The sequence below is a fragment of the Rhamphochromis sp. 'chilingali' genome (assembly GCF_963969265.1).
Source record: "Rhamphochromis sp. 'chilingali' genome assembly, chromosome: 7".
NCBI classification, from domain to species: domain Eukaryota; kingdom Metazoa; phylum Chordata; class Actinopteri; order Cichliformes; family Cichlidae; genus Rhamphochromis; species Rhamphochromis sp. 'chilingali'.
This window is the reverse complement of record NC_137934.1, coordinates 8,703,218-8,717,099: the sequence shown is the minus strand read 5'-3', so window position 1 is coordinate 8,717,099 and position 13,882 is coordinate 8,703,218. Positions and strand designations below refer to the sequence as shown.

Here is a 13,882-nt window from a genome sequence, read left to right as displayed (position 1 = left end):
CCAGGCTGCCATATCGCGCCATCGGCCCCTCTGGCCAACACCAGTAGGCGGTAGGGTAAATTTATCATATTATATTACATTATATCCTCTTTCACATTAGAGCCACGACAGGACCCACTAGAACATGGGAACAAGTAAAAGTGAAATATAAGAATATTCTACAGAATGGTAATATTTATCACTTATATTGCTTTTAGTCTCTTGAAAAGAGACCCTGAAATAATCTGTTTGTTTGTTTATAACAGCAACCAAGAAAAGGGCAGAGCAAAAAAAGACAGGTGGTGGTCCTGCACCCCCTCGTCAACAAGTTGGTTAAGTAAATAATACCCTCATGGGAAAATCGATATCTCTCTATGAGCACACTGTCGCGCTGAGCTAAAGGATCCTGTCTATCCCGCAATATACGCTGAGTTCTGAAAACTCTCCTTATCAATCTTGCACCTTCCGCAATGGGTGGATCGCGTATACGGACAGGACATGGCTGCGACAGACTTCCCAAATCCACCTTCGCTTTTATAGCCGTGGTCTCTCATCTTGATTACACGAAGTAATTTACTATTACTACTCTAAAATATGAATGACATCTGAAATAATCAAATACATGAAATAGAATGATTAATAGTACATTTCCCTTTTTTTAGGAAATGACCTGTATGTATCTGTATGAAATCAATAAAAGAATCAAATACTGCATTATCTTTAGTTACATTGATAATATTTATTTATGGAAAAACAGTGGTAAAATATCGCTGTTGCTTTCTTATAAATGAAGCGGACATACCTGCGTGGCCGCGATCTAATCCTGTTTACATAAAGTAAACCTGCTCCCGAGCAGGTTTACGCTTACGGATCTGTTGCTATGACAGCAAGTCCCGGATGAGCTTCGGGGAACCGAACGATCCAGGATCACGCAAAATCGTCAACAATCAAATCCAGCTAACTTACTTAGCGAGGTACGAAGAACGGACCCCTGAGCAGTTAGCTAGCGGCAGTGTTCTTCTGCAGATGTCAATAAACGGCTGTGCTCCCTGGCTAGCTCACGGGAAGCAAGACCAAACGACACCTCCGTCTCCTCCTTGTCTGAGCTCGCCACAATATTTTAGTTCTGCTGAGCCAAGTAAGACAGGTCAGGGTGAAGAAGTGACAGCCAAAGAAAAGCTTACCACAAAACGGAAAAGTTATGACAAATCAGACTATAAGGCAAAAAGAAAGTGCAGCTTTATGGTTTCATGGACAAAAGAATTTCTGTGGCTGCAATATGACAAGTGAAATAACCAGGGCTGCACATAAGTGGTGCGCATTTGCTGTCAAAATAAAAAACGGGCACAAGATAAGAAGTTTCAACGTGCGTTTGCATACATAAGATTTTCAGGAGGAGGACAGACATTTTGTCATGGTCCTGGGCCATGTTGGCCCAGTATTCTTGGTTCCTTGTATTTTCGCTCCTTATTTAGGCCATGTTTTCTGAGGTGTCCTGTTGTGGTGTTCCCTAAGTGTTTTTCCCTTTGTGACTCTTACCCCCTTGTGCCCCTCTGTGTATTTATGAGCTCTCGTCTCTCTTTGTGTTTATTCCATGTTTCCCCCAGCCTGTTATGTCTGTGTTCTCCCCGTGCTCTCTCTCCTCCTGTCTGAACCTCTGTGTACTTCCTGTTTTACTTTGACAGTCTCTCGTCAGTATGCGTAATGTTGTGTTCACTCCTGCCCTGTCTCGTTATGTTTATCAGTGTCACCTGTGTTCCCCACCTGTGTGTAATCTCCCTGTGTTCTCTGGGTGTATTTAAGTTGTGTCTTCTGTTATGGTAGTTGCTGGTTCGTCTGTGTTGTTTCCCCTCGGTCTCCCTGCGTCTCTTGTGTATTTCCCCGGACCTCCCTGCATCCTCGTTTCTGGTTTGTGTTATTAGCTTACCCAGTTTAGGTTTCCGGTTTCTTGTTTTTCCACCAGTGCTGTTTTGTGCCCACCGTTGTAAATAAATATTCACCTGCACCAGAGCTGCCGCCTTTTGGGTCCTTTTCTACAACTCCACACGGCTTGCCCTGCAAACCGTGACAGAACGAACCAGCCACCATGGACCCAGCAGCAGTCAATCCGTCCGAGGAGCTCCAGGATGACATCGGCTACAATGTGGAGATCCTCCTCGGGCTGTGGCTGGAGAATCCTCCGTACGAGCTTCGCCGCGCCGTGGAAGGTCGGCTACAACGGCTCTTTTCCGGCCTGCCATGGCTACTAAATTCACTTCCTCCGACCATGCAGGCTTTTCTCCGGCACACACCCCACCTTCTCTCAGCCACTCCTGCCTCGCTGCCCGACTCGCCGGATGCGATCTTGCCCGGCCCGTCGGAGCCGTCTGCGGGGAGGAAACGCCGATCGCGCCGCAAGCGCGCCACCCCACAGCTGGACGTTCGGACTTCTAATTCGCCGGCTGTGGTGAGTGAGGACTGTTTTCCATTTGCGGACTGTATGACTGTTCATTCAGGGGCGGTGTTCTGTGCGGCAGATGACTTTGTGAACAGCATATCACCTCCCCCGCAGCCACTCTCAGCCCAGTTAGCTCCCCCGCAGCCAGTGCCACCCTCAGCTCAGTCTCCAGTGCCACCCTCAGCTCAGTCTCCAGTGCCACCCTCAGCTCAGTCTCCAGTGCCGCCCGTAGCGCAGGCCCCAGTAGCTCCAGTGCCGCCCGTAGCGCAGGCCCCAGTAGCTCCAGTGCCGCCCGTAGCGCAGGCCCCAGTAGCTCCAGTGCCGCCCGTAGCGCAGGCCCCAGTAGCTCCAGTGCCGCCCGTAGCGCAGGCCCCAGTAGCTCCAGTGCCGCCTGTAGCGCAGGCCCCAGTAGCTCCAGTGCCGCCCGTAGCGCAGGCCCCAGTAGCTCCAGTGCCGCCCGTAGCGCAGGCCCCAGTAGCTCCAGTGCCGCCCGTAGCGCAGGCCCCAGTAGCTCCAGTGCCGCCTGTAGCGCAGGCCCCAGTAGCTCTGGCTCCAGCATTACCGGTTCCACTCGTTCACTCCATGCAGGGAGAAAGCCTAAGTCCTACTCAAGGTGCTTTTCATGGTTCAGCCACCATTGGCACTGTTTGCCGCTCCAGGGCTTCCCCAGAGGCTAGGTCCCAGTCCTCAGCTGATTCTGGACCCCTGGAGTTTAAGCAGCCACCTGGGAAGTGCCCCGTGTCAGTGCTGTCTGAGCAGGGCCAGTGCTCAGCACAGCACCCATTTCCTTCATGTCTGCCAGTGGACTCCATGCCTGCTGGCTTTGTGATGGCTTCGGCTGGAGGGTCCAAGGGGCCCGTCCAGCCTTCGTCTCGTATCTCCGCTGGAGGGTCCGAGGGACCGCTCCGGCCTTCGTCTCGTGTCTCCGCTGGAGGGTCCGAGGGACCGCTCCGGCCTTTGTCTCCTGTTTCAGCTGGGGGGCCCGAGGAGCCCGTCCAGCAGCCTTCCTCGTCAGCTGGTGGTTCCGGAGAACCACACCAGCCTCATGCCTCGTCGGCTGGAGGGTCCGAGGGGCCCGTTCAGCCTCCTGTCCCCGCTGGAGGGTCCGAGGGGCCCGTTCAGCCTCACGCCGCGTCAGCTGGAGGGCCCGAGGAGCCTGTCAAGCCGCCACCTGCGGCCGCCTCGTCGTCGCCTGGTCCAGCTTCATCCAAGTCTTCGTCCTCGCCTGGTCCTGCGGCCTCTGGTTCTGCTACGCCTGGTCCTGCGGCCTCTGCTTCTGCTACGCCTGGTCCTGCGGCCTCTGCTTCTGCTCCGCCTGGTCCTGCGGCCTCTGCTTCTGCCCCGCCTGGTCCTGCGGCTGTTATGCCGCCGCCCAAGCCTCGTTCTGCACCTCGATATCGCCGGCCATTTTCCGGGCCACCTGCTGGACGTCACCGCCGTCGGGGTCGGCCCCCTGAACTGCTCCGTGGTCTCCTTCGTCGCCGCCGCTGCCTTCCGCACGGCCGGCCCCCGGACCGCCATTGCCTTTTGGGTCCTTTTCTACAACTCCACACGGCTTGCCCCACAAACCGTGACACATTTGTTTAGAACTCTTAAAGATGTCGAAGAAGCAAGCTCCTTTAAGGAATTACTGTGATGTGCCTCCACCTCCAAAGAAATGTCAGAAGGAGTCCGAACCACAAAAGAAGCACGTATTCTCGGAAAAGTAGTTGCAGGAGGCGAGCTGGCTTCAAACAAATGATGAACGCACAGAGACGTGGTGCGGAATGTGCCGTGAAAATTTAATAAATGACAAATTAAAAAGGCATGAACATTTTTTTTTGTATCGAAAAAATGTCGAACCGTGACACCAAAGTATCGAACCGAACCGTGAATTTTGTGTATTGTTGCACCCCTAATAAGAGCATCTCTGAACGTACAAGATGTTGAACTTGTGAGCAGAAGCAGCAGAAGAAGACCCCACTGGGTGCCACTGTTTTCACTTAAAAACAGGAAACAGGCTACAATTTGAGACTGGATGGTGGGATCAGGACTTGGTGTAAACAACATGAAAACATAGATCCATCCAGCCTTGTATCAACAGTCAGTGAGACTGATGTTGGTGCTTTAATATATAGCCAATCAGGACGGCTATATCTGACAAACCATCCAAAGTAGGATGGTTTGTCAGACATCACTGTAAAATTATCCTACCGGTAGGACAGTTTGCCAAAGCTTCAAGGCAGCTTCAAGTTTGTTTGGCCGGGCCTTCTCAAATCTGTGACGGAATGGGCAGTGGCGTGCGTTCCATGCCAGCGATGGCAAGATTTATGTATATTTATGTATATTTGACAAGCTGAAGGCATTCTGTACTGTACAGGAGACACGGCACGAGATTGGCTGTAGACAATTGTCAATCAATCACGAGGCAGAACACAAAGCACTGTAAAAAAAAAAAAAGAAAAAAAAAAAGGAAAAAAAAGCATGCAAAATTGCATAAAAAAATCTGCGAAACAGCGAGGCTGTGAAAGGTGAACCGCATTATAGCGAGGGACCACTGCATATGTATCTGTAAATATATTCAGTAAATATATGCTGTGAGTCTAATGGAGTGAGTTCATTGTCAAAGTTTATATAGTCAGGTGTTATGACCACAGTGTAGCCATCCTATGATGCCTGCACCCAGCAGCATAACCTTGGTGAATCTAAGCCACACAGAGCTAACGCAGTCCTGGCAACAGGCGGTTCAACTCAGTAGTAGACTACCCTAGCAGCCTGTTGTTATTTCCGTCCTGAAAAACTAATTTCTTCATATTCATAGTTTGCAGTATTCTGTAGGTGTAATAATCCCTATACGAAGTTCAGTCATATATTCCAGTCAGGTATGAAGTTTATAAGTTGCCCAATGCAGCATCCTGTTTAGTTATTTTGTGATTAAGTAATGAGTGCAGTTGTGTGGAAAGAAGTTGTGTTGAAATTGCGACAAAAACACTAAAAATTAAAGATGCGTATTTCTCTGAAACCCCTCATTAGCAGTTCACACCACAATAATGGTTTTGTGTTCCAGTTGGCAAAATAGAAAGGGACAGGTGTTCATAAGCTCCAGGGATATTTTTTATTTTGACAGCATGAACTACATGCCTAAAATATAAACTCGGTTATGTGTGTGTGTCTGTGTGTATGCGTAGCCTATGGTGAAGAGGATCTACCACATGTGGGATCATCCTGTCAGTTCTGCTTCAATCTCCAGAGATTATGTCAAGACTCTGCTGGAGAAACACAACAAAAATAAGGTAACACAGAAGAGTGTATCACACATGCCAACTCTCATACACACCCTAATCTCACAGACATTTTTAGAAAGTTATTCAGGCATTTAAAAAACAGAAAACTGAGAGAAATGTTTGCACTGGAATGTGCCACCATTTGTTTTTGATAATAAATGCATTATTTTTAAATCCTCCAAAAATGGGAATATATAACCATCCCAGGAGCTATGTAAGGCTGTTGTTTTATGCTTCAAAGCGAATGTGCTAACAGGGTGGTGTTGACCTTTACTTTATGGAAATACCATCAATTTTGTGGGTTTTTGAACATAAATATAGACTCTTGCTAAGGGTCAGTAGGGAGAAGTTGAATTCTGTTTAATTTTATGTAGCTTTGGGCTAATTTTGCAGCTGCCGAACCTCGGTACCTTGTGGCCACTGATTGAACTACGAATCCTCTGTATACCAAAGTGTTCTAGAGTCCAGTTTGGACTAAGCTTTAGCTTCATGCAACGGAGCAGTGATCACAAGCACACAAGTGCAAATCTACAAGTGTTGCTGTTGCTCAGTCAAAGATCAGGCCTCACTCAGATTGAAATGCTGTGGTTGGACCTGTGCATGAATGGATGCCCATAAACCTCCATGAACTGAAGCAACACTGGAACAATAAACAATGCCATGTTGTCAGTCATCTGAGGTTATTTTTACCGCCTCCTGTCTAAAACCTTAGAACTGAGAGAGGTGTACTTCCTTTTCACCATGACTGTATGTTCTTAATCAGTAGTTTTTAGTGTTCCCAATGTTTTCAATGCTTAAGGCATGGTCTTTTCAATTATAAACCCTCACTGAACAGGCATTTAGAGCGTCCATAGGTTATCTTTCAGACCCACAAGTCTATTTATGGTTATATTAATCAAATAATTATACAGAAAAATATGCTTTTTCTCATTTTTTAAAAATAAAGTACTACCAGAAAGTTTTTTTTTTTTGGTTTATTTGTTTCTGCGCAGACATAAAAAAAGACATCATTACTGAACGTGGTAAAGCAGTCACCCACTGATTTAGTCGGATGTGATGCTATCGCCAAGTTTCAGTCAGCTAATTGGCTCACAGAGAAGGCGTGGAGAGCCTGTGACATTTGGTGCAGCGATAGTCTGTTGGTGCCTTAAAAGTTAAACTGCAGCCAAGTTTATCTTAGAGAAGAGCTAAGGTGACTCAGTTTCTGGATTTGCTGCAGATTTGTCTGACTGTTTTCTCAAAAATAAGGCATAAAAAAAACCCTGAAGTTGTGCTTTTTATTTTCCTTCCTCCTTAGGGACTTGCATTCATGGGCACAGACCAGCCTGGCTTCAGACCTGAGTTTGTGCCTCTTACCTACCTGGCAAAAATACTCTCTGATATAGAGGAAGAAGGTATTGTGTGTGTGTGTGTGTGTGTATGTGTGCGCGCTTTTGTGTTTAGATAGAGGCCTTTCGAGGATTAAGACAGAATGTGTGTGCATGTGTGCGTGCATGCCTGGCCAGAAAGCAACTCTGTACCACAAAGTCTGCTGTTCTGTTTTCTATAAGAATCTGTCTCTTTCTGACTCCGAGCAGGTCCGAACCCCTTCGAGGAGCAGGAGAACGTGGACGCCAGGTTTGTGGAGGAGACGGCTCTGAAACAGACGCTAATTCTGCTGGGCTTCGAGAGAAAATGATAAACGCGCAGAGGTGGAGAGGGACGCGGGGCGGATGGATTGAGAGGGAAAGAGATGGGGAGGAAAATGTGTTTGAGAGACCAGTCATCATCGAAGGGGCCTCGAGGACAAGTAACGGATGGATGGATGATGGAAGGAGGGAGGGCGAGAGATGAAAAATGAGCGGCGGGATTGAAAGGCAGAGGCGTAGACATAAACAAGTTCTCACTGTGCGATGATGAATTAGGGTGGGACGGAGGGGTAGATGGATGGAGATGCTCAGAATAGGAGGCAGAGTCATCACCCCAGTTTTCCCACTTGCTTTTCAGGAAAGAGCTGAGATGGGTTGCGATGTGCGAGGAACAGCTGCAGCTTTACGCAAACCAAACAAATTGTTGGCAACAGCAGAAATTAGAATACAGTAACCAACATGGGCACACCTTCACTTACGGTTTAATTAAACTTTGGGAAACTTTTTTTTTTTTGAAATCGAAAACTGCAGGCAGTTATTGGCATCGTCTCCTCAGCTTCTCTTCTTGCTTTCATAGAATTTATGAACATTGATGTCAAATGCTGTGAATGGTAATTATAAATCACTTGTTTAACTTGCCGGGCTTCCTGTAATGCTGCTGCACCCCATCAACTTGATTATATGCTGACAAAAGCTTTGATGGTTGTGGTTTGATGTGGTCAGTTGCTCTGGTTTTAAAGTGGACCTATTATGCTTTCCCTTATTGTCTGTCATGCACGTGCTGTTACAGTGGTGGATGCTCACATCAAACATGGCTGGAGTTTCGAATGATTAAGTCAGCATATGTGCAAGTTCTCTGTAAGCGCCAAAAGCTCAGACAGTTTCCAAGTTCAAATTCAGAATTTCAAATACAACTTACAAAAGAAAATTAACAGAACTTTTTAAGCACTGTGATTGGCTATTCTTTGTATAAATGCAGTTCTCCTTCAAGCATCATTCAGTATCCTCCCTATGGGAAGCGCCCTCTGCTGTCACCATCATGTAAGCTCCACTATTACCATGCACAGCCCAATCACTTCAAAGAGACTGGGCCCCCACTGATCCCCTTTATGAGAGCCTCTGGCCCCACACCAGGACTTCCTGCTTTCTGCCCTGTGGGGCAGGGATAGCTCAGTAGGTAGAGTGGTGGCCCCTGAGCAAGTTACCGTCCCTACACACTGCTCCCCGGGCGCCCAATGGCTGCCCATTGCTTCACTGAGCGAATGGGTTAAATGCAGAAAGGAATTTCCCCACGGGGATCAACAAAGTATACATTATTAAAGATCACTAGAACTCAGCCATCAGAGTAGTTTGCGAACATAGGTTTAGCCCCAACCATCTGCTGTTCAAACCTTTTGTGTACATGGAGCAGCCAATCGAAAGAGCTTCTTAAAGGGCCACTATAAGGAATTATTATTGTTCAGAACTGTGACTCATCCCAAATTCAAGAATATAATATAAAATATGAGGCTGGAAATTAGCATAATAGCTCCCCTTTAATGCTGATTTATGCAGAATGATTTGTCTCTCTGACACCACAACTACATATCTATATGTTCATTGTTTGTAACACTTAATAGCTCCTGTTACCAAACCAAAATAAAGAGAACATAGGCACCTTTACACAAAATCACTCCATAACAGGCAGTAAGAGTCTGCCTCCACACACATGTTCAGACGTGTGCTTTGAAAAATCGTGCTGTAAATGTTCCTAATCCTTTCAGTGCCTGGATGTTTGCACCCTGCGCATCATCCAGCACTGAATTCCACAGATTATTTACATGTTGTGCTTTGATTGCAAAACCAGTGCTCTGGAAACAGGGATCTCTCAATCGCTCATGTTTACACCGAAATGTAAATAAATGTTTTGTCTTTTTTAAATGGTGTCTTTTTTTGCCTCACTTTTAAAGAACATGGCAGAGACACAAGCTTTGAGGTAGGCGATCTGCGCACTGCTTCCCAATGAATTTTGATGACAGGATGAACTTAGCACTTTTGGAGCGCGGGGATAAATTAGGAAAAGACGTCTGCTTTCAGTGACATAATTTGTAGCGTGAAAGGCTCTGTGGAAGTGAGCTCTGATTCTCGAGAATATCTGAGTGTTTTGGACAGGCTCAGCAGACCTCCAGTAAAGTCAGGAAATAATCTCAGCGTCAGTCATCACACGCGCTGACTCACATTTAATCAGGAACACACCCATCAAGCTTTTTCCCCCCCTTTTTCGTTACATAACCCACAATGTTTTATTAGCAGCTTTCAGCTTCATCACTTTTGCTGCTTCACCTTCAGTCCTTTCTCCTGTGGGCATTTCCTCTTTTAAATGTGATCACTCCTCACCTGATTGCCCCTATCGCACTCTGTTATGCAGTCAGTGTTATGTAGTCAGCTAACAGTTTGGGGCTAAGTTAATCTGACAGCCCTCAGCGTCAGCATGCGATGGATGATCACACACACATCACACCAGCAGGTCACCTCCTTCGGAAGTTGACTCACGCAGAGTGTTGCGCAAAGCTGGTTTATGCCATTCATTTCCTGTCAAATGAGTTCAAGTTCCTCAAAACCACTTGTTTAGCATTTTTTTAAGCTTTTATACTGACAGTAGGGAACAGGTGGAAAAGACACTGGACAGGTGGAGGCATGAACTGGAGAGATGAGGAATGAAAGTCTGTATACAGTACGTGTGTGACTGAGAGGGACACTGGTGTAACAGTGAAGATTTGAGGAGGAGAAGTAGTGAAAGCAGGGAAGTTGAAATACCTGGTGTCAAACATCAAAAGCAACGGAGAATCCAAAAGAGAGCTGAAGAAGAGAGTGCAGGCAGGGGGAATGGGTGGAAAAAGGTGTGACAGCGGGAGAGGAGATGAAGCGAAAGGGAAGGTCTGCAAGATGGTTGTGAGACCTGCTGTAATGTATAGTTTTGAGAGGGTGGTGCTGACAAGCTGGAGGTGTAAGAAGATGCTAAGATTTTTACAGGTAGTGACCACAGTGGACAAGATTAGAAATGAGTGCATCAGAAGGACAGCTCATATTGAACGCTTTGAGGACAAAGCCAGAAAGGCAAGGTTGAGATGATTTGGAGGGGAGAGTAGATATATTGGGCAAAGTATGTTGAAGATAGAGCTTCCAGGCAGGAGGAAAAAAATTCATGGGACGTCGTGAAGGAGGGCATGCGGAGGGTTGGTGTGACACAGGAGGATGCTAGGGAGATCAGCAGTCCCCGGGCCATGGACTGGTCCATGAGTCATCTGGTACTGGGCGGCGAGAGTTGAGGCTCGGGTGTGAAATTTATGGTTTTCAGGGTTTTTATCGTTATTTTTTTAAATTGTTTTTCGTTAACTTGGTTTCCCTGGGTCTTTTCCCATGTGTTATGAATAAATCTTATTTTTTTGCTTCTGTTACTGGTTTTATTTTGTTGTATTTATCCATGACACCTTAAAGGCCGATCCGTAAAAACATTGTTGAACATAAACCGGTCCGTGGCACAAAAAAGGTTGGGGATCGCTGATGTAGACGATCCTCTTTGCTGACCCCTAAAGAGAGCAACTGGAAGAAGCGTTCCAGCAGTGGTACTCAGGTAGGCTGAGGCAAATAAACAGTGCTCAGTTTGTTCTAAGGATCCCAAGTGTCCTATTTTTTTAACAGCCTTTTATTTACAATTTTGGTGAGCCCATGAGTAGCTCTTCTTAGCTGACAGGAGTGGCGCCCAGTGCGGTCTTCTGCTGCTACAAGATGCTCTTCTGCACACCAATCTGTCCATTTTTACTCTGACCTCCAGCATCAACAAGGCATTTTGCCCATTTTTGGACAACTGTCTGTAAACCCTGGAGATGGCTTGTGTGGGTAAATCCCAGAAAATCAGCAGTTTCTGAAATACTCAGACCATCCGTCTGGCACCCGCAACCAATTTAGACCCTTTCAGGGCAGTCACATGCTTAGAATCTGCAAAACAAGCTAATACCAGAACTGCTTTAATCTCAAAGATCGAAAAAAGCTTCTGGTAACTTTTTAGTTTCAAAGGCAGTTGACTATGTTTTCGATCACTAGTCACCAACTCTGAACTCTACACCCAATTTAGATCCCCCTCTCTTATCCCTTTGACTCTCCTCTGCTGCCTTCCCCCTTCATTTAAATTCTCCCCTCTCTTTGTCATTCTCTATGCTCTTTCAGTGTTTGAGCTTCCTCACCGTATTTACATTTATCATTTCAGGCATTAAAGGAGACGCTCCCAGCCTTGCATAGAGCTTAAACCCATTGCAATTTATTCGGAGATTACAAGCATGAGGGATGAAACAACAAGAGTGAAGAATACGTAGAAATATTCCAGTGGCCCTGAGAAATGAATTTATCTTCTAGAGAAAGGTGGTAAAAGTGTGATGATGCTTTTGCTAGGTGGAGAAAAGAATACAGAAATACATTACTGAGTCTCCTTGTCCTCTCTTCCACTCTCTTTTACTTTTTAGCTTTACTGTAAACAATCAAATGCCAGTAAGGGAACCAAAATTACAACCAGATGCAGGCCACAAGAACAAGCTCAGAGCAGCCAGCACACAGACATGCACATGTTAGTGAGAGCAGGAAGAAGGAGTGTGGAAATAAATAACACAAATCAATGAAACACATGTTCCTTTAGTGTGTGTGTGCCTGAAGTACGCCAATAAAAACAGAACAGTCATATGGTTCAATATGTCGTCCTTGTCCACAGACATGTCTTCTATATTTCTATGGATTTGAGCTCAGGTTTGCGAAAGTGTCTCATGTTGGTCCCTGGTTGGGAGGGTTTGAAGGGGGCCTGGGCTCCGTAGGGTTTGGGCAGAGGCAGCTGAGCGTTCAGCGGGATGTACGCGTTGGGACGTGCTTCGGCTGTGGTGTACTCGCCATTAGGTAACTGCCTCCACTCCTTCTCAGCAAGCTGCACACACACACACGCAAGAATGTACCAGAAGCAGTTTTAATATTTGATGTAAGATTGCTTGACCTTGGAGTAAATACTTCAATTTCAGATTATCCTGAATTTTAATCAAGTAAATGGAATAATCAGTTCTGCATTTTTTTTTTATATCTCAGCATGAATGCAAAACCAAAGATGAACAGTCGAGTGCATGAGCTTGGGACAAAAAAGCTGATTAAAAGTTTAATTTGTGTTTTTTTCCTCCTGTTTTTCTTCATATTATACCTCCAGTGATTGAAAACAAACACGACGTGTGCAGAATTTCATATTTTGGATTAAATCCTGAGAACAGCAGCACTTGCAATTATTACAATTTTTTTTTAAATTTTACTCATTATATTATGATTTATTCAATTTTTTAAACAAAAAAAATATCAAGAAAAAAACGATCCACATTTCTGGTTATTAATGAGGTTGACAGCCTCCGCTGGATCACTGAGTGCACGTTCCTGTGAACTTTTCCTCAAATGACAAAAACCAAAAGGAATGTTGTGTAACTGAAAAGAACAAAGCAAGGCCTGCCTGTTTGAGTATAAAGGTGGTCGTGCTGACTAAAGTACAGTCATTTTGGTTTGCTCAATTTCATCTTAAATCAGATACTACAGCTGACATGAGGCAATCTGTGCACCCTGGCACACAGTGTGTGAACCAAACCATGGATTTAGGGGAAGTCACTTTGATATACAAGCTATTAACAACTTTCTTTACCTCTCCTTTAATCATATTTATAACAGTAGGTATAATAAAAAGAAAAAGGAATAGCTGCATCTTGGAGCACTGATGTGTGGAGAGCAGTGAGGAATTTAGACCAGTTTACCTACCTTCCTATAAAAATATGCCACCCTTACTTCTTATCAAACACCCTTATCAAAGCAGCATTCTTTCTTCTTCTTTCTTCTTGAGCCAATCATCATTTCTTTGCATTTTTTCTTGTAACTTTTTCTTTTTAAAGCAGTCTTAAGTAACAGTTCTCCACACTTTCAAAGTTATGCCAAAACCTGTTTAAATCCCCAGTGTGTTTGGAGAAGGGCAGGAGAGAGGTCATCTGTAAAGCACAGCGGAGGCTCTGTTATGGTTTGGGGCTGCATTTCAGCCAGTGGCGTTGGGAGTCTTGGTGAAATCAGGTGAAAGCAGATCAGTACAGTCATACTGTGATTCACCATGCAATATGATCTGGAGAGCATCTGATTAGCTAGTTTCATTTTTCCATTTTGAAAATGATTGGAAACACACTGGATACATACCTACATAAAAACACTATCAGTCATGCATTGGCATCCGCAGAGCCCGGACATCAACATTACCTCATTACCTAAACATAGCCCCGAATGTCCTTCAAGAAGCCTGGAGAACTATTCCTGAAGACTACTTAAAGAAAAGACAAGCAAGCTGCCTAAGAGGGTTCAGACACTTTTTAATAAATCGCTGCACCTTTTTCCCATTTTCCCAACAAAACATAAAGAAATGAGAGTTGGCTTAGTTTAGGTATAGTACTGTGTTCACCCCATAGTACTTCTATGAGTAAATGCAGACTGGTAAAACAACAAATTGTGCAAATGCTTGTGCATATATTTGGAGCTATTTCCTT

General features: G+C 45.4%; 2 protein-coding genes across 5 annotated transcripts in view; one reads left to right on the top strand and one right to left on the bottom strand.

The window, feature by feature from the left end:
* gsap (gamma-secretase activating protein) overlaps positions 1-11,386 on the top strand; it is a 69,888-nt gene extending 58,502 nt beyond the window's left edge. For 2 of the 3 annotated variants that reach the window (XM_080887206.1, XM_080887207.1), the window contains 3 exons: positions 5,584-5,688; positions 6,977-7,073; positions 7,257-11,386. In XM_080887206.1, the coding sequence (XP_080743332.1) occupies positions 5,584-5,688; positions 6,977-7,073; positions 7,257-7,357 (303 nt within the window). In that variant the 3' untranslated portion in view covers positions 7,358-11,386. Of the gene's footprint in view, positions 1-1,942; positions 2,551-5,583; positions 5,689-6,976; positions 7,074-7,256 lie in introns of those variants that run through there. The other variant, XM_080887208.1, reaches the window with a different exon arrangement.
* Positions 11,387-11,514: 128 nt separating this feature from the next.
* ccdc146 (coiled-coil domain containing 146) overlaps positions 11,515-13,882 on the bottom strand; it is a 63,353-nt gene continuing 60,985 nt past the window's right edge. Inside the window, exon 20 of one of the 2 annotated variants that reach the window (XM_080887204.1) lies at positions 11,515-12,255. In XM_080887204.1, coding sequence (XP_080743330.1) covers positions 12,058-12,255 — 198 coding nt within the window. In that variant the 3' untranslated portion in view covers positions 11,515-12,057. The remainder of the gene's footprint in view (positions 12,256-13,882) is intronic. The other variant, XM_080887203.1, reaches the window with a different exon arrangement.